Source organism: Hyperolius riggenbachi, unplaced genomic scaffold (assembly GCF_040937935.1).
Source record: "Hyperolius riggenbachi isolate aHypRig1 unplaced genomic scaffold, aHypRig1.pri scaffold_484, whole genome shotgun sequence".
NCBI classification, from domain to species: Eukaryota; Metazoa; Chordata; class Amphibia; order Anura; family Hyperoliidae; genus Hyperolius; species Hyperolius riggenbachi.
The window spans coordinates 1-22,321 of record NW_027152695.1 but is presented as its reverse complement, the minus strand read 5'-3'; the positions used below and the strand labels follow the sequence as shown (position 1 = coordinate 22,321).

The 22,321-nt window shown below is 44.8% G+C and overlaps 1 protein-coding gene across 1 annotated transcript; it reads right to left on the bottom strand.

Annotated features, from left to right (window-relative positions):
- Positions 1-3,386: 3,386 nt before the first annotated feature.
- On the bottom strand, positions 3,387-22,315 carry LOC137543925 (natural killer cells antigen CD94-like). The gene is made up of 5 exons (XM_068264994.1): positions 22,070-22,315; positions 15,073-15,193; positions 9,122-9,270; positions 6,978-7,093; positions 3,387-3,684 (listed from the first exon to the last, which is right to left on the bottom strand). The coding sequence occupies exons 1-5, from the start codon at positions 22,292-22,294 to the stop codon at positions 3,582-3,584; spliced, it is 714 nt and encodes a 237-aa protein (XP_068121095.1). The 5' UTR covers positions 22,295-22,315; the 3' UTR covers positions 3,387-3,581.
- Between the last annotated feature and the right edge of the window lie 6 nt (positions 22,316-22,321).

Here is a 22,321-nt window from a genome sequence, read left to right as displayed (position 1 = left end):
CCCCTCATACACTGCGCCCTGAGGCTGGAGCCTCTCCAGCCTATGCCTCGGCCCGGCCCTGGTTTCCTTTAAAGTGTACTTGAAGAGACATGTGACATGATGAGATAGACATGTATATAAAGTGCAAAGCACACAAATAACTGTGCTGTGTTCCTTTCCTTCTTGTTCTGCCTCCAACTCAAGGACGGGCACCACACTGTAGGATGTAAGCTCAATTACTTACTTACTTACTTACTTTCGGCCTTACAAGGCCTTTATCAAGTTGCAAAGGTCCTTGACCTTTGCAACTTGATAAAGGCCTTGTAAGGCCGAAACAGCGTCTGTCGTTGCTGTCATGTTGGAATAAAGTAATTGAGCTTACATCCTACAGTGTGGTGCCGGTCCTTGAGTTGAAGATTGTGGTGACCCCTTGGATACTGGGGTGCGACCTAGGCACACCGTTGACTGCTCAGTTTGGTGCTCCTGACCACTTTGGTTTGTTCTTGTTCTGCCTGAAATAGTTAATATTCAGGTATGCAAGTGACAGTGAAATAGTTAATATTCAGGTATGCAAGTGACATTGAAATAGTTAATATTCAGGTATGCAAGTGACAGTGAAATAGTCAATATTCAGGTATGCAAGTGACAGTTTCTGTCCAGTGGGAACCCAGCCGGACTATAGGCAACCCTCACTGGTAAGGAATTACAGTGAATCTCTTTCCTTGCAGAGAACAGCTTCTGAGTGCAGGGAAAAGATAACGAAGGTCAATAGTTCATACATTTTAGGTCCAGGACACTTGAAAGGCTGTGTCACTGAGCAGAGACAATAAAACATTAAATCTATGGGTTTTAAGCATAATATAAAACTGTAGCTGCTCGGAGATTTGGGCGCAAAGTAAAGCCAGTAAATGGCTCCCCCTGCTCCCGCACAAGTCCTGGTGGTGTTAATTACTATTCCCCCTCCAGGCCGCCATGGATAGTGCGGAAAAGATGTAATTTGGCTTCCAGCTATTGCTGGCGGACAAATTACAGTGTTTTTGTGGAAATTTGTGTTCCGTCTTTTGATGGCACCCAAATTACTCACTGAGATCCACTATAGCTGTAATTCCTATTACGGCCTATGGTGGCGTCGGCTGCGCCCAAATCTCCTGCGTTGTTTTTACAGCGCTCAATTTTTAGGAGTTGGAGGATAGATACAATTGTTTGTCTCATCAATTTATTTTAACCTCTGGATTACTGCAGACCATGGCCTGGAAAACCACACAAATTATTTTAAAAAATGTATATAATAATATTATAATTCAATACAACCAATTTTTTGCAAAAAAAAAAAAGCCTGTGCTACCAGGATCCATGTCCCCCGGCAATCTCCTTATGTTGTGGCCCACCTACATTACTGAGGCAACTCACTCTGCTGCATGGCTTACCAGACTGTCCCCTTATGTGCCATTAGCAATGACATCATCACATCACATACTCTAGTGATGAGCGAGGAACAACTGAGATGACATGCGACATGATGAGATGGCCAGGTGCATGTACACTGCCAAGCTGAAAAATAACTAGGCTGTGTTCCTTTTCTTCTATATCTGTCTGTAAGAGTTAAACAGCAGGTATGCAAGTGACAGTTTCTCTCTTGGTCGGAACATAGCGTAATCCTCCTCACTGATAAGGAATTAAAGCCATAAAACTATTTCCTGGCAGAGAATAGGTTCTAATTGCAGGGGATGGATAGAATAGTTCATTGATCATAGCTCTGTCAGAGTCTGAGTTAAGAACTGTGTCATTCAGCTAAGAAAAAAATGAAACATTAAACCTACTCTTCCAGCTTTTAAACAGAATATAAAACAGTGGGATATTTTCAAAGTAATTAATTTAGGAGCCAGTGACAGGACTTCAGTGTTGGCAGATTGTCAATACTCCCTTGCAGAGAATGTCATGCCATTGAGACCACTGTGATTGAAGAGAAGGTTACATTTCTTAAATCTCTCCTGGGCAATCCTATGGTGTAACTTCCTGCTGGATAGTAAGGGGGGGACACTGGGGAGAAAGTGAATATTAAATAATCTATTAGCTACCAAATCCCCTCGCTGATCTCAAGTGCCACCCGTGGCTCACAAGAGCTTTATGGTACATTAGATCTGTTTACTGTACTGCCTGACCTCAATGCTGACCAGAGACACTCCCCTGATGATGATGATAACAGCTCCGGTATTGTCACCATAAAAATCAAATTTCAACAGCAACTGGTCTGAGTGTATTAAGTGATAAAGATGCTAATCCTGCATTCAAAACTTGTTTCTGCTGTTATGGTTTGGAGTTATTACATGCTATAGGAGCACTGGCCCTAGTGCCAAACAGTGCCAAAGAGTTAAATGCTGGGAGTCCTTTTGAATGCTGGGAGTTCTTTTTATCTATAATATATTCCTCCTCTTCCATTTATTTCCCTGCCTAGCTGATCACTTGTGTTTACAAGCAAGGCTGAGGTGACTCAGTGATTGGATGTGTACATAAAAAGACTCTGGGAGGAGAGCAGCTAATGAATACACAATGAGCAAGAGAAGGGAGGGGGGAAAACAAGAGTCAGGGAGGATATGATGTCAGCATTAGCTTGGCAAGATGGCCACTGCCTAGAATAGGATTTTCTGCTTTTCCTTTATAAAATTCACAGGAATCAGTACGTGGATAGCACAATACATCTGTTATGTAAGTAGAGGTAGTATTTATCTACTTATATATGTGGTTTTTATTTCTAGTTTAGCATGGGTGTCGCTTCTTCTTCAACCATCTTGCCGGTTATCCCGAGCTCAGTTCTATGTAACCTGCGCAGGAGGATTTCTCAGGCCCCGCTGGGCCGATTTGCATAATTTTTTTTTCCTACACGCAGCTAGCACTTTGCTAGCTGCGTGTAGTACGCAATCGCCGCCGCTACCCGCCGAGCCACCCCAGACCCCTGCGCAGCCTGGCCAATCCGTGCCAGGCAGCGCTGAGGGGCGGATCGGGATTCCCTGTGACGTCCCGACGTCCATGAGCCCTGGGCTCGCTACATGATTTAAAAAAAATAAAAATTAAAAAAAAAGTGCTGCGCTGCCTCCTTGCCAGAGGTAATTAGACCGGCAAGGAGGTTAACAAAGCTCTTCATTGTATTTTAGCTGAGGATACAGAGACTAGGGGAAGATATGGATACATGGATAGAGAACTGGTTAAGGCACAGAAGACAAACAGTAAACAGATTATATTCAAAATGGGAAAGTGTTGGCACAGCGGTTCCGCAAGGGTGAGTACTAGGTCCAATCCTTTGTATCTATTAATGACCTAGTGGATGGAATACAGAGTAATGTCACCATCTTTACAGATGATGTAAAAATCATGCAGAATTATGAACACTAAGATGGATGGTTGGTGACGTATTACAACAGGATCTCAACAGCATGGCCATAAGGGCAGGCATGTGTCAGATGGAATTTAATGTTGTTAAATGTAAAGTCATGCACCCTGGACATGCCAACAGTAGAGCACCATATAAGGTAAACGGCATACAGCTGGGAACATCAGGCTTGGAGAAGGTCTTAGGAATATTCAGCAATCGTATATCTGTCCTATCAGAGCTGCTTCATACAGATCCAGAGTCTTCTCGAAGAGCAGTCCAGCGCTCCAATGTCCTTGTTAATGTACGCGCAGCTCATCCTTGGATCCGTACCGTACCTAAATGACACAAGAGCGCATGTTTCTGCTGGGTATATGGAGGAACACAAATCTATTGCCGACATCAACATCAACCAGCTCATAAAGTGGCTCTGCTTTATGGGCGGAGCTTGTGTCAGTCATTATGCTGGCTCAGCTTACTGTACACTTTAGGCCCCTTTTACACTTAATCAGTTGGTGTGCATTAGTACGCGTTGGTACGCGTTTTTTACATAGCAGTGCATTGTGACAAAGATTTCAGTTAAAATGCGTTAAGTGTGAAAGGTGCCTTAGAAAAACATGGGCATTACTTTGAAAATCAGTTTTCTATCCGTTTTAACTGAGAGCAACTGATTAAATCTAAAAGGGCCCTTAGAGTTCACAGGAAGTGGGATTCCAAGACTTCACTTTCTTAACAGGAAGCGAGTACACCGTAGGGGACTTCCGACTTCCATCTGTATGCACTGGCGTAACAATAGGGGAAGCTCATGGCCGTTTTGGGGGGGCAGGTCGGGTCGCAGCATGTGGGGAGAGCTTTGCACATCAGTGGGGACAGTCCCCCCCCCTCCCTCACCTCGAACTCTCCCCTCTGTGCTCCCATCCTGCATACATTTAAGTGTCAGCAGCGGTGAAGGCAGCAGCTATGATTACCTCCATTCACCACGGAGGTTGCCGATCTGCAAGGGCTTCACATTACTTCCTGTTTGATCTGCAAGGGCTTCACATTACTTCCTGTTGAAACAGGAAGTAATGTGAAGCCCTTGCAGATAGGAGACCTCCGGTGGTGAATGGAGGTAATTATAGCTGCTGCTGCCGCCGCTGCCACTTAGATAGATGCAGGAGGGGAGCGCAGAGGGGAGAGCCCGAGGTGAGGGAGGGGGGGGAACTGTCCCCACTGATGTGCAAAGCTCTCCCCTCATGCTGCGACCCCTCCTGCCCCCCCCCCCCAAAACGGCCATGAGCTGGCCCCAGGGTGGGGGTGGGGGGGCCGCTCAAATTCTTGCAGGGGGGCCAGGGGACTAAAAACAGATTCTGAAATCAGAAAATACAGTGTCTAAACTAATAATTTTTAAATTTTTCATTTACACTAAAGAATGAGTGCTTTTAGAATGCAACAACTTCAGTTTCGGGGGGTTTAGGGCAGTTTCTAGGCTAAATTGCACCCAGGGCAAGGACGTTAAAATTGCTGCAGATTCTCTGATCGCTCTGCACCGCTCTGGATAACCAGCCCACAATGTAAACTGTTCTATTGACATGCTTTGGTTTCATATCATAGACATATGGGTAAAGCGCTCAAAAAGTTCAGTCTCTCCTATTGTCAATGTATCAGCTTACACTTTAATCACAGGAGGGAGTGTGTTGGGACAAGGTCCTTCAGCACCCAAGGCTGAGACACCAAAGTGCGCCCCTCCATCCCTCCCACCCCAGCTGTCACACACTGATTGCTATTAGACTAAGAGGCGCCCCAGGGCCCCCAACCTCCCTAATACCTTAAAGGGACTCCGAGCAGTACAGAAACTATGGAAAGATGCATATCATTTTAAATCTCTCTTTCTCCTCTTTCCAATGATATATAAACCGCCGCCCTATGCCTTTTAGTTTTCGCTATTTTCGCGATTGAAATTGCAGCGGCTGCGATTTCAATCGCGAAAATAGAGAAAACTAAAAGGCGTAGGGCAACGATTTAGGTGTCGCCAGAAAGAGGAGAAAGAGAGCTTTAAAATGATATCCATCTTTCCATAGTTACTTGTATTACACATTCTGCTGAATGGAGCTGCTGACACTGGGGAAAGTGTCGTCCTGTGTAATACAATGTAACTATGGAAAGATGGATATCATTTTAAAGCTCTCTTTCTCCTCTTTCTGGCGACACCTAAATCGTTGCCCTACGCCTTTTAGTTTTCTCTATTTTCGCGATTGAAATTGCGGCCGCGGCAATTTCAATCGCGAAAATAGCGAAAACTAAAAGGTGTAGGGCAGCGGTTCATATATCATTGGAAAGAGGAGAAAGAGAGCTTTAAAATGATATGCATCTTTCCATAGTTTCTGCACTGCTCGGAGTCCCTTTAATCTCTAGTTATCTGGCTTGCAGTCACTGCCATGTATCCCCTTTTCCTATTTCTTTCTGCTTCAAACACAATTGGGAATGACAACTAAATGAATTGTGCGCCCCCCTTACACTACGCCCTGAGGCTGGAGCCTCTCCAGCCTCTGCCTCGGCCTGGCCCTGAGTGTGTGCCACACAAGACTCCCCCCAATATGAAAGGACTCACCGGATCTGCTGGCCAGAACGGGCCCGTCAGCGCGATAGGGGTATAGGCACCCCTAGCCGCAAGGGCGGCTACTTTTTTAGGCTGACACGCTACTTTCAGAGATGCGCGCCCCCCGAAACTAGAATACCCGCATGTGGTCACTTGAAGTGGACTATCTGTCTTTTATGAATTTTTTATAGGAACTTTTTAAATAAACGTGGAAGTATCCCTTGCACACTTACGCTATGTAAAGCGTTTTCTTTGAAGGTGATTCCAATTGGATTACAAGTGCCCAGCAGAGGTTGCCGTGGTGGCTGAGGGGTGGCCTATACCACTATCGCGCTGACGGGCCCGTTCTAGCCAGCAGACCCGGTGAGTCCTTTCATATTGGGGGGAGTCTTGTGTGGCAAACACTCCCTCCTGGGATTAAAGTGTAAGCTGACACATTGACAATAGGAGAGACTGAACTTTTTGAGCGCTTTACCCATATGGCTATACTGTATGTTTTAGCTTTTCACAGGAAGCGCTCCACCTTATGAACTGGTGTTTGCTCAGCTCTTCGTTTTTCTTTTACTATTTGCTATTTCTTAATTTCATGAATTGTGTTACCGTTAATGATTTGTGAGTGCTAATATATGAATAATAATTTAATGCTTTGGTTTCAGTTTGGCCGCGGTGCAATGCATTGGAAACAGGCTCTTACTCCCCCTCCCCTGCCCACTTATAAGTCTAACCTTATGCACAATTAACCCCCCCCCCCCCCCCCCCCCCCCCAAGTGCCCTCTCTCTGCCTCTAATGACTTTCTCACTAATAGAGAAGATTTGGAGCAGGGGCGTAACTCCATGGCTTTTTGGTTTTTTTTTGTTGTTTTATCATAGTGGTATTCAATAACCGTTCTTTGACGTCACCGCATTTTTCCGAAATGGGTGGCCTTGATGGTGTGTGTGTGTATATACAGATAAAAATTTGGCTCATTTTGTGTGTTAGTGTAAGAACAATAACAACTACAGGAAGATAACACCTTTCTTGTCCCTCCATCTAGTACAGCTCGGAAGACTCACTTCACAGAACCATGGAAAACAGATCCGTCCAGCCACCTCCAGTCTGTGGAATCGGGATCCTTCTTCAGACCAATCCAGTGGTCCTCATTCAAGGCAAAGAGCTCATCAATCTGTTGCTGAAACACACACAGGGAAAAATGAGTCCCAGGTCATCCGAGAGGAACGAGAAGAGCGAAATCTGGAGGACTGCTGGATCTGGATGAACAGTTACCAGAGAATTGCAAAATCTATTGTAGCCATGTGATCACCCCTGAACATAAAAGCTCATTCAGGCCTTGTTCACATTATGGGCGTTTTTGTAAAAATGTAAGCGCGGCGTGGGCGATTTTCAAAACCGCCCTGGAAGCGCTTGTGCAATGATTCTCTATGAGAGAGTTCATATCTGAGTGGCTTATTTGCGATCCCCTTTTCTAAGCAGTGATTGAGCCATTTTTGAGGCAATTTGCTTCAATGGAAGGTATAGGAAAAACACAAAATGCTCACAAAATCACTATCGGTCGTGTCAGCGTTTAAAAAAAAAAAAATACATTGTATTTATTGTTTCCGGATGTTTTTCCGGATCAAAAGACGGAAGCGCTCTGCAAAAGCGGTTCCAAAAACGCCCACAAAAACCAGCAAACGCGCAGAAAATCGCCGGAAAACGCTTTAAAGAATGCAGAAAAAAAAAAGCCCACCGCGGCCGAACGCAATATGAACACGGCCTCCCACTACCAAATTATCATGTTTTCTAGTCATTTTATGGTCAATGCATTCTATAACATTTTTTGGATCTCACAGAGCCCCTATATAAAAGTTATGTCTTCTACGCACTTTACTTTGATTAACCACTTCAGCCCTCAGTCGTTTTCACTTTATGCATCCGAGCAATGTTCACCTCCCATTCATTAGCCTATAACGTTATCACTACTTATCACAATGAACTGATATCTATAACTATATCTTGTTTTTTCCGCCACCAATTTGGCTTTCTTTGGGTGGTACATTTTGCTAAGAGCTACCTTACTGTAAATGCATTTTAACTGTAATAATAAGAAAAAACTGAAAAAAATTCATTATTTCTCAGTTTTTCGGCCATTTTAGTTTTAAAATAATACATGCCTCCATAATTAAAACCGACATATTGTATTTGCCCATTTGTCCCGGTTATTACACGGTTTAAATTATGTCCCTATCACAATGTATGGCACCAATATTTTATTTGGAAATATAAGTGCATTTTTTCCGTTTTCATCCACCACTATTTACAAGCTTATAATAAAAAAAAATAGAAATATTTCATCTTTACATAGATATTTAAAAAGTTTAGACCCTTAGGTAAATATTTATGTGTTTTTTTTATTGTAATTTTTTTTTTTATTATTAAACATAATTTTATTTAGGTATTTTTGGGAAGGTGGGATGTAAAAATTAATTTTTTTACTGTAAATATATATTTATTTTATTTTTTTATGTAGATGTAGTTTTACTTTTTGGCCACAAGATGGCAACCTTAGGTTTATTTACATGACGTCACTCTAAGCGCAACACGTATGTGCGCTTAGAGGGACGTAGGAGGCAGAAAAAGCGAAACTTCCGAGAGAAGCTGTTGCCTTTTCTGCGGGGGAGAGGAATCAGTGATCGGGCACCGTAGCCCGATTCATTGATTCCTGGGCTAACGATCCGCGGCCGGGAGCATGCGTGCACGCGCGCGATTGGCCGTAGGAGCGCACATGGCCTCCTGGACGTAGCTAGTCTGTCCAGGAGGCGAAAAAAGTAGTTAAAGAGACACTGAAGTGAAAAAAAACAACTTATGATATAATGAACTGTATGTGTAGTATGGATCATTCATAGAACATTAGAAGCAAAGAAAAGTCTCTCATATTTTTATTTTCAGTTACATAGCTTTTTTTTTTTTTTTTTTATGGCCGTGAAACATGTCTGACAAGCTGTTGTCAGAAATGCTCTGGGCGTCCGCGAGAAGCAACAGTAAAGGGGCCAGGAGGATGTGGGATTCCTCTACAGGATTCATAGGCTTCCCTCTTATTAGGCAAGTATCTGATTTCTGTTCTTAGGTTCACCTCAGGTTCAGGTTAAATCTTTGTTAATTTATCTATAACAAACCATGTGCTCACTTGCAGTATAACACATATCATAGAAGGAGCTACCTGCACAGCATCATCCAGGATGAGCAGCGACCCCCCGTCTGCACTGCATAGCTGCTGTCCCTCTTTCCACACTCCCGCTCTCTTAGACACAAAGTAGCAGGTTTGGTTGTATCTTGTCCACTTATTGGGGCATGACAAGCATTCACATTCTAAAATACAAAATTCGGCAATAAAAGACACCTTAAAAGATACCCAAGGTGACATGTGACATGAGACAGACATGTGTATGTACATTGCCTAGCACACAAATAACTATGATGTGTTCCTTTTTTTTTCTCTACCTGAAAGAGTTAAATATCAGGTATGTAAGTGTCATTTCCTGTTTGAGGGCCGGAACCCACTAGAGTGATTATTGGAGTGTTTAGGGAGGTTTTCAAAACGCTAGCGATTTCCCTAAACGCTCAGTTAATGTTAATGGATGGGCCAAATTCCACTGGAGCGATTGCGATTACCAGAATCGCAAATGCAGGACATGCAGCATTTTTAGCGTTAGCGGTTAGCGTTTCTGCAATGTAAAGTATACAAACGCTGGCGTAATCGCTTGTCAAACCTTCACTGAGCGATTTTGCTAGCGTTTTTAAATGACTGCACACTGTAAAAAAAATTAAAATTAATTGAAAGGACCAATCAGAATTAAAAACGCTAGTCACAAATCGCTACACGATCACTGGCAAAACGCTTACACTTTTTAAAATTGCTACCAAAATTGACAGTAAACGCTCAAGAAATCGCTTACAAAAAGCTTATTAAAAACGCTAGCGATTGCGATTAGCGATAGCGCTTTGTAGTGGGTTCCAGGCCTGAGTCAGGACTGAGTCAGACTACAGTGTGACCCTCACTGATAAGAAATTCCAACTATAAAGCACTTTCCTAGCAGAAAATGGGTTCTGAGAGCAGGAAAGAGATAAAAAGGGTCAACAGTTCATAGATTTTAGCTCTGGCATACTTTAATGAATGTGTAATTGAGCAAAAACAATAAAACAGTAAAGACTTTAGATTTAAATATAAAATAAAACAGTGGAATATCTTAAAAAGTCATTTTTAGGAGAAGAAAGATACAATTGTTTATTTCATTTGTTTATTTTCAGCTCGGGTGCCCTTTAACCACTTTAGCCTCCATGACGTAGCATCTATGTCCAAATATGCATGCTGGACGTAGGAGCTACGCCCATGAAAAAACAGAGCTGCCGGGGACCGCAGGGCCGGCACCGCCGGGATGCGCAGGCCGCCTGTTAGCTGCAATTGTTCTATTACACATCCCCTCTTCACTTCCTGTAAGTATGCTTACAGAAAGCCCCCCCCCCCCCCAAAAAAAAAAATTTTTTTTGACTGTGGCCATCTTGTGGCCAAATAGTAAAACTACATCTACATACATTTTATTAAAATTAATAGACATTTTTACATTTAAAATTAACTGTTTACCTCCCACACACCCAAAAATATTTAAATAAAATGTTTAATTAGAAAAAAATTACAATTAAAAAAACAAAACATAAATAGTTACCTAAGGGTCTGAACTTTTATAATATGCATGTCAAGAGAGTATATTACTAATATGTTTTAAATTATAAGTGTAGAAGAAAGGATCCGCAAACCAAGACAGGTTGAAGTGAAAAAGGCTTGAAAAATTTATTTGAAAAAATCCACAAGATATGCAATAAGAACAGGATCAACTGACGCGTATCGGGCCTACCATCTGCCCTTAGTCATAACCATCTGCCCTTAGTCATAACTATGACTAAGGGCAGATGGTAGGCCCGATACGCGTCAGTTGATCCTGTTTTTATTGCATATCTTGTGGATTTTTTCAAATAAATTTTTCAAGCCTTTTTCACTTCAAACTGTCTTGGTTTGCGGATCCTTTCTTCTACATTTGTCTTGCTGGGGCCTGGCTTGCCTGATCCTGCACCGACTGGTATGATGTCTGGGGGTAGAGCGTTATGAACTCTCTTGCTGCTTTTAAATTATAAGCTTGTAAATAGTGATGGACGCAAAACTGAAAAAATGCACCTTTATTTCCAAGTAAAATATTGGCGCCATACATGTGATAGGGACATAATTGAAATGGTGTAATAAGCGGGACAAATGGGCAAATAAAATACATAGGTTTTAATTATGGTAGCATGTATTATTTTTAGAGAGAACCAGAGACGAAGCACCCTCATGTATTTTATTACATTTATCAGTGGGAACATGACAGTAAACACCTACCCTGCTTTTAGTTTCATTCTTCTCAGTCTAATCTATCTGTTATCAACTGTGATAAGAATCCACCGACTGGCTCAGTCTAGGTTTGACCTGAAATCATTATAGCTGAGTCACTCTTCTGTGGAGTCTTTTCAAGCCCAAGCCTGCCCCCTCCTGGCCCCCTACTCAGAGTTGTTGACATGGGAGGGGCTGCTGCTGCCGAGAAAGAAGCTCTGAAACAGACAAGTGTATCTGTGTGCAGTATGCAGCCAGTCATTATCTACTGTATGCAGTTTCATTTCTATGAGACACTTCCTACAGGCAGCAACACAGCATGCCAGAATAATAAAGTTGAAAGCAGACAGATGAAAGGCAGCAGCAGCCCTGCTTGTCTATAGTCTCATAGAGGCTAGACAGCACATCCAGAAGAGTTTATAACCTGGAAGCAGAAGAGATATGAGCCGGCGGCCATATTGGATATTTCCTGGAGCAATAATGGATAAAAAACACTCAAAAAGGCACACCAGAGTGGCGAAATTATCAGGTAGAGCATTTATTCTTTACAAGCTATCAACTGATATGTTTATTTTGTGTGAATCGTTCATCTCTGGTTCCCTTTAAAGCTATAACGGCCAGAAACTGACAAATCATGATTTTTTTTTAATTTTTCTCTTAATATTCACGTTAAAATGCATTTAGAATAAAATATTTCTTAGCAAAATGTACCACCTAAAGAAAGCCTGATGGTGGCGGATAAAACAAGATATAGATTATTTCATTGTGATAATTAGTGATAAAGTTATTGGTAGGGATGGGACGAATCCACAATTTCTTCGAATCCAAATCCGGATCCGAATCTAAAAAGGTTCTCGAATATCTCGAACCTTTCGAATCCCGAATCTAACGAATCCTGCACATACGAATTGTGCGATCCGTGGTATAGTTGCCCGCAGTATAGGTACCCAGGCATAGGTAGCGAGGTAAAGGTGCCTTCAGTATAGCTAGCTAGGTATGGGTGCCTTCAAAATTGGTAGCTTTCAGTATAGGTAGAAAGGTATATGGGCCTTCAGTATAGGTAGCAGGGTATATGGGCCTTCAGTATAGGTAGCAGGGTATATGGGCCTTCAGTATAGGTAGCAGGGTATATGGGCCTTCAGTATAGGTAGCAGGGTATATGGGCCTTCAGTATAGGTAGCAGGGTATATGGGCCTTCAGTATAGGTAGCAGGGCATATGGGCCTTCAGTATAGGTAGCAGGGCATATGGGCCTTCAGTATAGGTAGCAGGGCATATGGGCCTTCAGTATAGGTAGCAGGGTATATGGGCCTTCAGTATAGGTAACAGGGTATAGAGGCCTTAAGTATAGGTAGGTATGTAGGTAGGTATAGGGACCTTTAGGTAGGTAGGTAGTTTTAGGGGACTTTAGGTAGGTAGGTATAGTGGCCTGTAGGTAGGTAGGTAGGTATAGTGGCCAGTAGGTAGGTATAGTGTCCTGTAGGTAGGTAGGTAAAGGGACCTTCAGTATAGGTAGCAGGGTATAGGGCCTTAAGTATATGTAGGTTGGTAGGTATAGGGGCCTTTAGGTAGGTAGGTATAGGGGGCTTTAGGTAGGTAGGCACGTATAGGGGGCCTTTAGGTAGGTAGGTGGGTAGGTAGGTAGGTATAGAGGCCTGTAGGTAGGTATAGTGGCCTTTAGGTAGGTAGGTAGGTATAGGGGCCTTTAGGTAGGTAGGTACGTATAGGGGGCCTTTAGGTAGGTATAGGGGCCTGTAGGTAGGTAGGTATAGTGGCCTGTAGGTAGGTAGGTAGGTATAGTGGCCAGTAGGTAGGTATAGTGTCCTGTAGGTAGGTAGGTAGTTAAAGGGACCTTCAGTATAGGTAGCAGGGTATAGGGCCTTAAGTATAGGTAGGTAGGTATAGGGGCCTTTAGGTAGGTAGGCACGTATAGGGGGCCTTTAGGTAGGTAGGTGGGTAAGTAGGTATAGTGGCCTTTAGGTAGGTAGGTATAGGGGCCTGTAGGTAGGTATAGTGTCCTGTAGGTAGGTAGTTAAAGGGACCTTCAGTATAGGTAGCAGGGTATAGGGCCTTAAGTATAGGTAGGTAGGTATAGGGGCCTTTAGGTAGGTAGGCACGTATAGGGGGCCTTTAGGTAGGTAGGTATGTGGTTAAGTAGGTATAGTGGCCTTTAGGTAGGTAGGTATAGGGCCTTTAGGTAGGTAGGTATAGGGCATTTAGGTAGGTAGGTAGGTATGTATAGGGGCCTTTAGGTAGGTAGGTAGGTACGTATAGGGAGTATTGGAAAGGGCGCCTGAGCTGCCTGTATGAAAAGGGCGCCGCCATAGACAATGTTATTTCTGGAAATATGGGCTACAAGGTGTAGAAAAGGGGGCCCGAATTTTGATATAGGCTACAAGCGGGCTCCCCTTTGTAGCCCATATTTTTTCGGCTACAAGTTTTTCGGCTACAGTAGGGCGCCCCTTTGTAGCCCATATTTTTTCGGCTACAAGGTTTTCGGCTACAGTAGGGCGCCCCTTTGTAGCCCATATTTTTTCGGCTGCAAGGTTTTCGGCTACAGTAGGGCGCCCCTTTGTAGCCCATATTATTGCATTTTTTTTTTTTAGCCGAAGTTTTTATATGGGCTACAAGCACTGTAAGCCAAATTATTTCATTCCCCCACTATCCATGGCGGCCTGGAGGGGGAATAGTAATTAACACATCCCGGAGTTTTTTTGTAGCCGAAGTTTTTATATGGGCTACACCAGGCGCCTTTTTTGTAGCCAAAGTTTATATGGGCTACATCAGGCGCCTTTTTTGTAGCCGAAGTTGGTATATATGGGCTCCACCAGGCACCCTTTTTTACCGGCACCCCTTTCATATAGACCCGTATAGGGGGCCTTTAGGTAGGTATAGGGGCCTGTAGGTAGGTAGGTATAGTGGCCTGTAGGTAGGTAGGTAGGTATAGTGGCCTGTAGGTAGGTAAGTATAGTGGCCGGTAGGTAGGTATAGTGTCCTGTAGCTAGGTAGGTAGCTTGGTAGGTAGGTAGGTAGGTAGGTAGCTAGGCCCCCCCCCCCCCCCCGTGCCTCCTCCGCTCACCCCCAACGGCCTCCTCCGTCCCCCGTGCCTCCTCCGCTCACCCCCACGGCCTCCTCCGTCCCCCGTGCCTCCTCCGCTCACTCCTGCATAAGTATCTACTCACCTGTCCCGTGGAGCGCAGAGCGGCAGACCTCTTCGTTACTTCCCTGTTCCCTCTAGTGGCCGGACCGGCTTTTACTGATGACGTCATTGTAAAAGCCGTCACTAGAGGGAACCAGGAAGTCAGCGAGAGGTCTGCCGCTCTGCGCTCCGCTTTGGATAGGTGAGTTGATACAAAGTATGCGGGCGGGCGGAGGAGGCGCGGGGGGGTCGGAGGAGGACGAGTGCGAGTGGCGGCAATGCAGCGTCAGGATTCGGCGGATTCGTAAAGTGGAAAATGGAGTCGGGATTTGAATTCACGAATCTCTAATATTTCCCAATATTCGAGGGATTCGTGGATTCGCCGAATTCGTCGTCCCATCCCTAGTTATTGGCAAATGAATGGGAGGTGAAAATTGCTCAGATGCATAAGGTGAAAAAACACTAAAGGCTGAAGTGGTTAAAGTGACCCCAACGTGAAAAATATACATAAATAAAAAAACAGATACCTAAGAAGAAGGAAGAGAGGGGTTACCACCAACATGTCTGTGCTGTACTCGCAAAAGAGAGAGCTCTCATGAGGAATGTCTCACCTTGCTGCCTCTGCACATGGGCACTGAGAACTAGGATACAAACACATGCAATGAACAGTGAGGCTGCAGTCCCATATCTGCACCACGGACTCTTCCAGCACTCCGAGAACCGGGACTGCTTCTGAAAGACACAGAGATTTTATACGGCTATTTACAGATGACCTCTGATTGCACAAAAAAAACCACAATACTGTAAATTTAAACACACGAATGTCACCTTATTTTACCACACTGTCACATCACAACTTGGGACAGTGGTCAGTATCTGGTGACAATACACTTAATAAAAGCATGAGCTCCTCGCTTGCTATGCAGCCATAGCAGATAAGGCACCTGTTTTTTCACTGATCTGAGGAAGCAGGCAAGAACACGCGAAACGTGTCGGCAATTTTATGTGCTCTAATAAAAGACCTTTTTTCAATAAACTGGTCCAAATTCTTCAAGAGAGGTAAGATTACCTCTTTGTCTGTAAGATTAACAGCCTACCGTACGGGTCGTCTTATCACTCCCCTCGTAAGATGGCCGCCGAGCTGAGCCGCAGCTGCGCAGTATGCATGGACACGAGTGCGAGAGGGAGGGCGCAAAACGGAGGACGAGGATGGCGTCCTCTATGGGATAAAAAAGCTGACAGGTACTGATCTATTTTTGCCTGTCTGGCCTCGTAAGTCCTTTAAAGAGACCCAGAGACTAACTACTTACCAGTTTTATACATACCTGGGGCTTCCTCCAGCTCCATAAGCCTGGATCACTCCCACGCTGCCGTCCTCCGCTGCCTCTATCGCCGGTACCGGGTCCCATCTTTTCGGCCAGTCGAGCCAGTCGACGCAAGCACAGTGCGCTCCCTCCATACTGCGCAGGCGTACAACTGCTGGAGGGAGCCCCTGCGCATGTGTACAACTGGTCGCGTCTGGCGGAAGTGACGGGACCCGGTACCGGCGATAGAGGCAGCGGAGGATGGCGGCTCGCGGGAGCGATCCAGGCTTATGGGACTGTAGGAAGCCCCAGGTATGTATAACATTTTCATTTTTCAGAGATCGTTTGTCTCTGGTTCCATTTAAGGGGAAGCATTTTAATGTGATGGAATGTCCTAGTCAAAGTCCAAACACCAATCCAATCGAGAATCTGTGGTCAGACTTGAGGATTGCAGTTCACGGGGGTGGAAAGTTTTGTAAGGCACTGAATGCTAAAGTCCAGCAAAAGTCTGCACTGAGCTTTTTGAACCCAGGGGATTTCCTTTAGGAGGGGGTTTCCCTTGCATATGAGACTGATGTGATTCTCAAGAATATACAGTATATCCACTGTCCAATTCTAGTGTTCTCCTCTATTTTCTTTCTTTCCTTTTTTTTTTTTTTTTTTTTTTTTTTTTTTTAATACAGCAAAATCCCCATTATCCGGAACTCAGGCAACTAAAAGTCTGAACTAATCAGCATGCCTGAGGGGGATAAAAGGGCTGTGGTTTTAGGGGTTTGGGGGGTATTTGAGAGCAGGAAATACTCCCTGATCATATATGCGTCCTTTTCGGCTTCCTCAGTGGGGGGGGGGGGATGCCAGTTCAAACAACGGAAAGCCAGCATAAGGCAATCCCTGCCTGTGCCAGATACTAGGGACTTTGCTGTTGTGAGTTTATGGGATGAACTTTATTTAACCTTTTCTTTGTGTGTGTGTTATGAGTCACGCCGTATATACACTGTTCCTGAACGGAACACGGCTGTAAACACTTTGGGGTCAATTCATAACAGGCTGTGCTGTGAAAAAATCTTTGTCGGGAAAATACCACATTCGGTATTTTAAACTTTTGTGTGCTAATTCATAACAATCTTTACAGTTGCAATAGAAATGCGGGGATTTACCGAACTGAGCTGGCCGTAACATGAGAAGCTGCCTGAGTTGCTACATTTCTCCGTGCAGAGACAGTGTTACAATAAAAGAGGCTTCCCCAACTTCCCTTTAGATGTGCATGTTTTGCTATACAGACATTGCCTCTGCTTGCCCTGAATCTAGTCCATTCGTTTTTCTTATCAATCTATTTAATTGAAACAGCTTAGAAGAACTTCAAGAAACTTTACATATGCCACGCTTCCAACGCATAGACATCTCAAAAGCAGGAACCCAAGAGGTTAAACACACAGCCTAAGGTATTCAGGGGACGCCTTGTTTGTTCTGCTCTCGCTTCTGCTGCCTGGGGGGGAGAAGTCTCCATTAACATCACACATTCTTCGTGCCATTACCGCCTGCTCTAATCTTTATGAATTGACATTTACTGACATGTGTTGAGGTAATTACAGCACAAGTCGGTAATTTGCCTCACTGCTCTGGAATTTCAGCTTTTCATGCAGTAACAGCTTTATAGGGATGCAAACTGTTACAGGAGTTATAAACCACAGATAACTTTTTCATATATACTTTTTCTGCAGACTAAGAGCTACACAAAAAGGCAGAAGGCAGCTGCTTTTTTATTTGCAACATCAGGGCTAATAAATGACAGTAAAAACACATGCATTAACAATTACTTAAAAATATTTACAGCTTGATCGTAGAGATATAACATTTCTGATTTAAAGGACAACTGAAGCAAGAGGGATATGGAGGCTGCCATATTTATTTTCTTTTAAACAATACTAGTTGCCTGGCTGTCCTGCTGATTCTCTGCCTCAAATGCTTTAAAGGAAACCTAAACCCAATTGAAAAAAAAATGAGTTTCACTTACCTGGGGCTTCTACCAGCCCCCTGTAGCTGCCCTGTCCCCTCAGCGTCACTCCCGGATCCTCTGGTCCCCCGCCACCAGCTAGTTTCTTTTTTGCCGACTCGGGGTCGGTGGGCCGCCATGCTATAACGGTTGTCAACACATATATTTGTCCGGCGCAGGAGATTACAGCTGCAGGGGACCCATAGAAGCCCCAGGTAAGTGTTAGTTTTAGCTTTTTTTAAACATACCAGAGAACCCCTTTAAATAAATAGTAAAATGTATTTATAAAATAAACAAATAAATGATAATAAAAAAACAAAAAAAACAAACACTGCACCACCAATCAGAGTCAACCAACAGAAAGCTCTGTTGGTGGGCAGAAAAAGAGGGGGAATCACTTGTGTGCTGAGTTGTACGGCCCGTCAGCGAGCCCTTAAAGCTGCAGAGGCATGAAATGAAAAAATAGCCTGGTCACTAGGGGGGTGTAAGCCTACGGTCCTCAAGTGGTTAACATCCTGGCCGTGCTGCATTCACATGAGAATGTAGATTGCTGTATCCACTCATAGCTGACAGTGACAAATACAGCCAGAGTTCATTAAACCTCCCCTCCCAGGAATGGGAAATTACACTGCACAACCTACTTATCAAACACACACGGGTTTTACAGTGGGGTCATGTATGGACATTAACGTGCGTAAAACAAAGTTTTGACTCCAATGTTAAAACTCAGTGTTCCCTCCTGCAGGTAAAGGTTGCATTGGATGGCCATTAATCGATTTGATGCAAGCTTTGACACATCCCCTTGGGGGTTTCCAGCCAATTTGTATATGTATGCTGGTGAATATACCATTCCAATCATTTGGACTGTTCAAACAGATTACTGCGCCAGCGCATTTATCAATAACCGCTCTCACTAATTAGTCAGGTTCGCTGCAGCAAGATTCCAGATGGATTAAAATACAATACTCACCTCAACAGAGCTTGTTGCCTTGCGCTCCTCCTCAGTCACTAGTACCTGTAAACAAATCTCTCATAAGGTCTGATTCACACAAGGGTGCTAAGTGTTAGCATGCCTGTGAAAAGGCCCTTAGCACGCCTAAAGGGCTTTAGCTCGCACTAAGCTTCGAGCGCTAGGTTAGCGCGCACAAAGTTTAGTGCAACACGGTGCACTGGGTGCGCCTATAACGTCGCACTGGGTGCGCCCAAAATGTCGCACGGTGCGATGATTCGGGCGCACCCAGCAGGACGTTATAGGTGCACCTAGTGCGCCGTTTCAACTTTGCACGCAATCAGTAAAAGCTGTGGGCATGCTAACTAATTTAGCACGCTTTTGTGAATGGAGCCCTTAGTGTGATACTGTCTCGATTCCATCAATCACAGTCAGCAATAAGAACAATCCTCCCAGGTGTCAGTGCAACACTCCATGCAGTGGATAGGTGACCACTCCGTGCACTTAGCTTCCCAACACACTGAGTACTTCTAGCGGCTCACCAGATGTAGCCCTCCGTTAGTCACTGGTGGTATTCACACTTTGAACTCGATTCACAGAAAACGTGATAACTGCTATCACAGCAGTTATCACACGATCTGCCGCGTGCGGGGGTTTGCACGCAAAAAGGTTTACTCCACGTGATAAACGAACGTTTGCGTACGATCACATGCATGAAACACGCGCGTCATTGCACGCAAAGTGCGTTTATCACGCGGAGTAATGCTTTATGCGTGCAAACCGCCGCGCATGGCAGATCCTTTTGTGAATCAAGCCCTTTGTCAACAGAATGGCTCAGCGGCCTCACTTCCAAAAACGATCAGTTTCATTTTCAAAAAGTAAAAGATAAAACACAGAACATTATAGCGTATTATGTCATAACAATTCAGCCAAAGCCTGCTGCCAATTGCACTTACAGACTCCTGCGCTTGTATCTTGTGTATCTCAATATCTTTATTGATGTTTGCCACTCTGCCCCCCTCCGGCGAGTATCATGCTGCGTCTCACTCTCTCATTTTTTGCCTAGGGCTTCTGGATTCCTGCGCACTATGCCGGCCGGGCTCCGTGGTGCGATGATGTCATGCGTCAGACCGCTTGCTCCACCCTATGCATTTCGTCCTCCTATCTGGACATCAGGGGCAGGTACTAGTGACTGAGGAGGAGAGCGCGGCAACAAGCTCTGTTGAGCTGAGTATTGCATTCATTTTGACTGCAAAAAACTTCTATGTCTGGCTAGAATGCCCACTGTCTATCCAGCGAGATAATTTTGGGCCTCTGAAGAAGAGGTCGTGAGCCATGAAATGCACAGCAGGCATCTGTCAGTCCAACCGCCTGACCGCTCCCTCAGCATGTCCTCTACCTCCTGGATCTACCATAAGGACTCCTGGTCAGGGCTGCTCAAATCTGGAACCAGGAGACATCGGGATAGTTCTATCCGGATATCTCCCAGTTACCTGTGCGGGGTGGGCGGGGGAGGGAGTCAGTCTTACCTGTATGACGTCTTCTTCGGTCCGTCCCTCGGCGGTCACGTGATTACAAACACTTCCTCCTTTCGGGAGGTAACTGGGAAATATCCACATAGCAACTATCCGGGTATCTCCCGGTTCCAAATTTGAGCAGCCCTACTCCTGGTAACTTTGGGAGTCCGGGATTACTGTGCATGCATGGCCCAGATGTGCCCCTCCGCCGCTAACCCCTTCACCCCTCAAAACCCCCTGTCACACGCCCCCACACTCTATTTTATGTAGCTATCAACAGTAGTAGCGACTCTTCGGAACGCTATGATTCTTCCTGTGTTGCTGAATAGCAGGTGTAGCCGAAAGATAAATGACTTTTAGAAGTCTTTTATTATAAATGCAATATAAATAATTAATATATACAGAAAACCATTAAAACAACAATTATAGAGACAATCGTAGCACAGTATAAAAATAAAAAGGGAAGAGATAAACGGATACTTAAAGCCATGTGAAAATATGTCCTTTCTGGGAAAATCCTAGAAGCTTCTTTGTTTCTGGAGCAAAGTTCAAACAAAGATGGCCGCTGCTGGATCCTCAGAGCAGCAGCATGCCTGCATGACTCCTCCTCTCTGCCTGAAGCTTGGTTTTATGGAAGCTAGTTTTTAGCCTGCCCCTCTGGTTGACAAACCAATCACAGTTTAAGTCCTTGGAGAGAGATTTAGGTTTAACATTATAAAACGCTGTAATTCAAAAACGATAAATGCCACATTTGCGCTGATAACAGATTAATACACAGTGGATCCGGGGGATCATACAGAGATCACGAGTCTATCCCAAGTGGTCGCACCAAAATTAATAACTCGGCTTAGGAATGAGCTACAAACTCCCACGATATCTTAAAACGTGCACAATTTTAACTGTGCCTAAATGTGTTACCATAGAGATAGTCAGGGGCATTCTGCTACAATCTTACCAAAAAAATGGCAGGGTATATTTTCCACTTTGTGCTACCCATAGTAGGAACCATGCTGAGCTGCTGCCAGGCTGTCTGGGGGGATGTAGGTTCTGAATAGGCCCCTGCTGTGGTATAAGGCGCGCACCCCGAACTGTCGCTACTCAGAGCTGTCGCCAGGCGATTGACTTGGCCAATCGCCGGCAACAGCTGTCGCAGCAACCGTCGCTAGTCCGCCACGCGTACTTCGTGTGTATGTGCGGACTAGCGACAGCTACCCACAGGCAGAAGGGAGCTTCCGGCGGGGGGACGAAACTTTCGGCGACAGCTTCCACCGCGTCTCTGCCTGATGGGCAGAGACGTGTAGACAGCTGTCGCTCAGGCGGAGCTGTCGCCGAGCTGTTGCACACACGTCTCCTGTGTGCTAGCAACAACAACAACGGTGCCTCGTGTGTTTCAGGCCAAATGGTACTGAAACACACTCAGCTGAGATAGAAGTTCCTTTGAACCAGGTAATTGAATGTAAACACTAGCTTCCCTGGAGAACAAAGTAATTCCCATGAAAAGAAACTCTATGAAAGGGCTGATTCCCAAGAGAAGACCCCCCAAGGCTCGGCAGCCTGCTATCTCTAAACGTCAGATTCTGATCTGGCACATCAACGGCAATCGATGCAGCAAACCGATTGTGATTGCGTTCTCTTTTCTCACGGCTCTTCCGTGACACCCCCGGCTGAGCTACCATCATCGGGCTCTCCTGGCCACAGGAGCGAGACAGGGGACTTCACACTTGCCGACTGGCCCACGACTAGCCCTTACGAAAGATAGGCAGCGGAGAATCCCACTGTGAAAATAATTTTACATGTACACCCTTCTTGTGGCAGATTTTCTGTGCTCCAAGAGCTGACACTCACCTTGCTCTCACTACCTGGCTTCTGGCTGGCAGGTTCCTCCTTGATTCTAGGCAGGGAAAATGTAGCTGAAGCATTTTTTCTCAGTCGGGCTGAGCTGGGGACCTTCTGCAGATCATTTCTCATGAGGGGTTCTCCTTCCTGTGATTCGGGGGCCTCCTCCAGGGACTGGTCTCCTTGAAGAGCAGAGCTGCCAACCTCTTCATCTTCAGGCCCCACAGAGAACATGGAGATGGCCTGGGTTATCCACTGTCT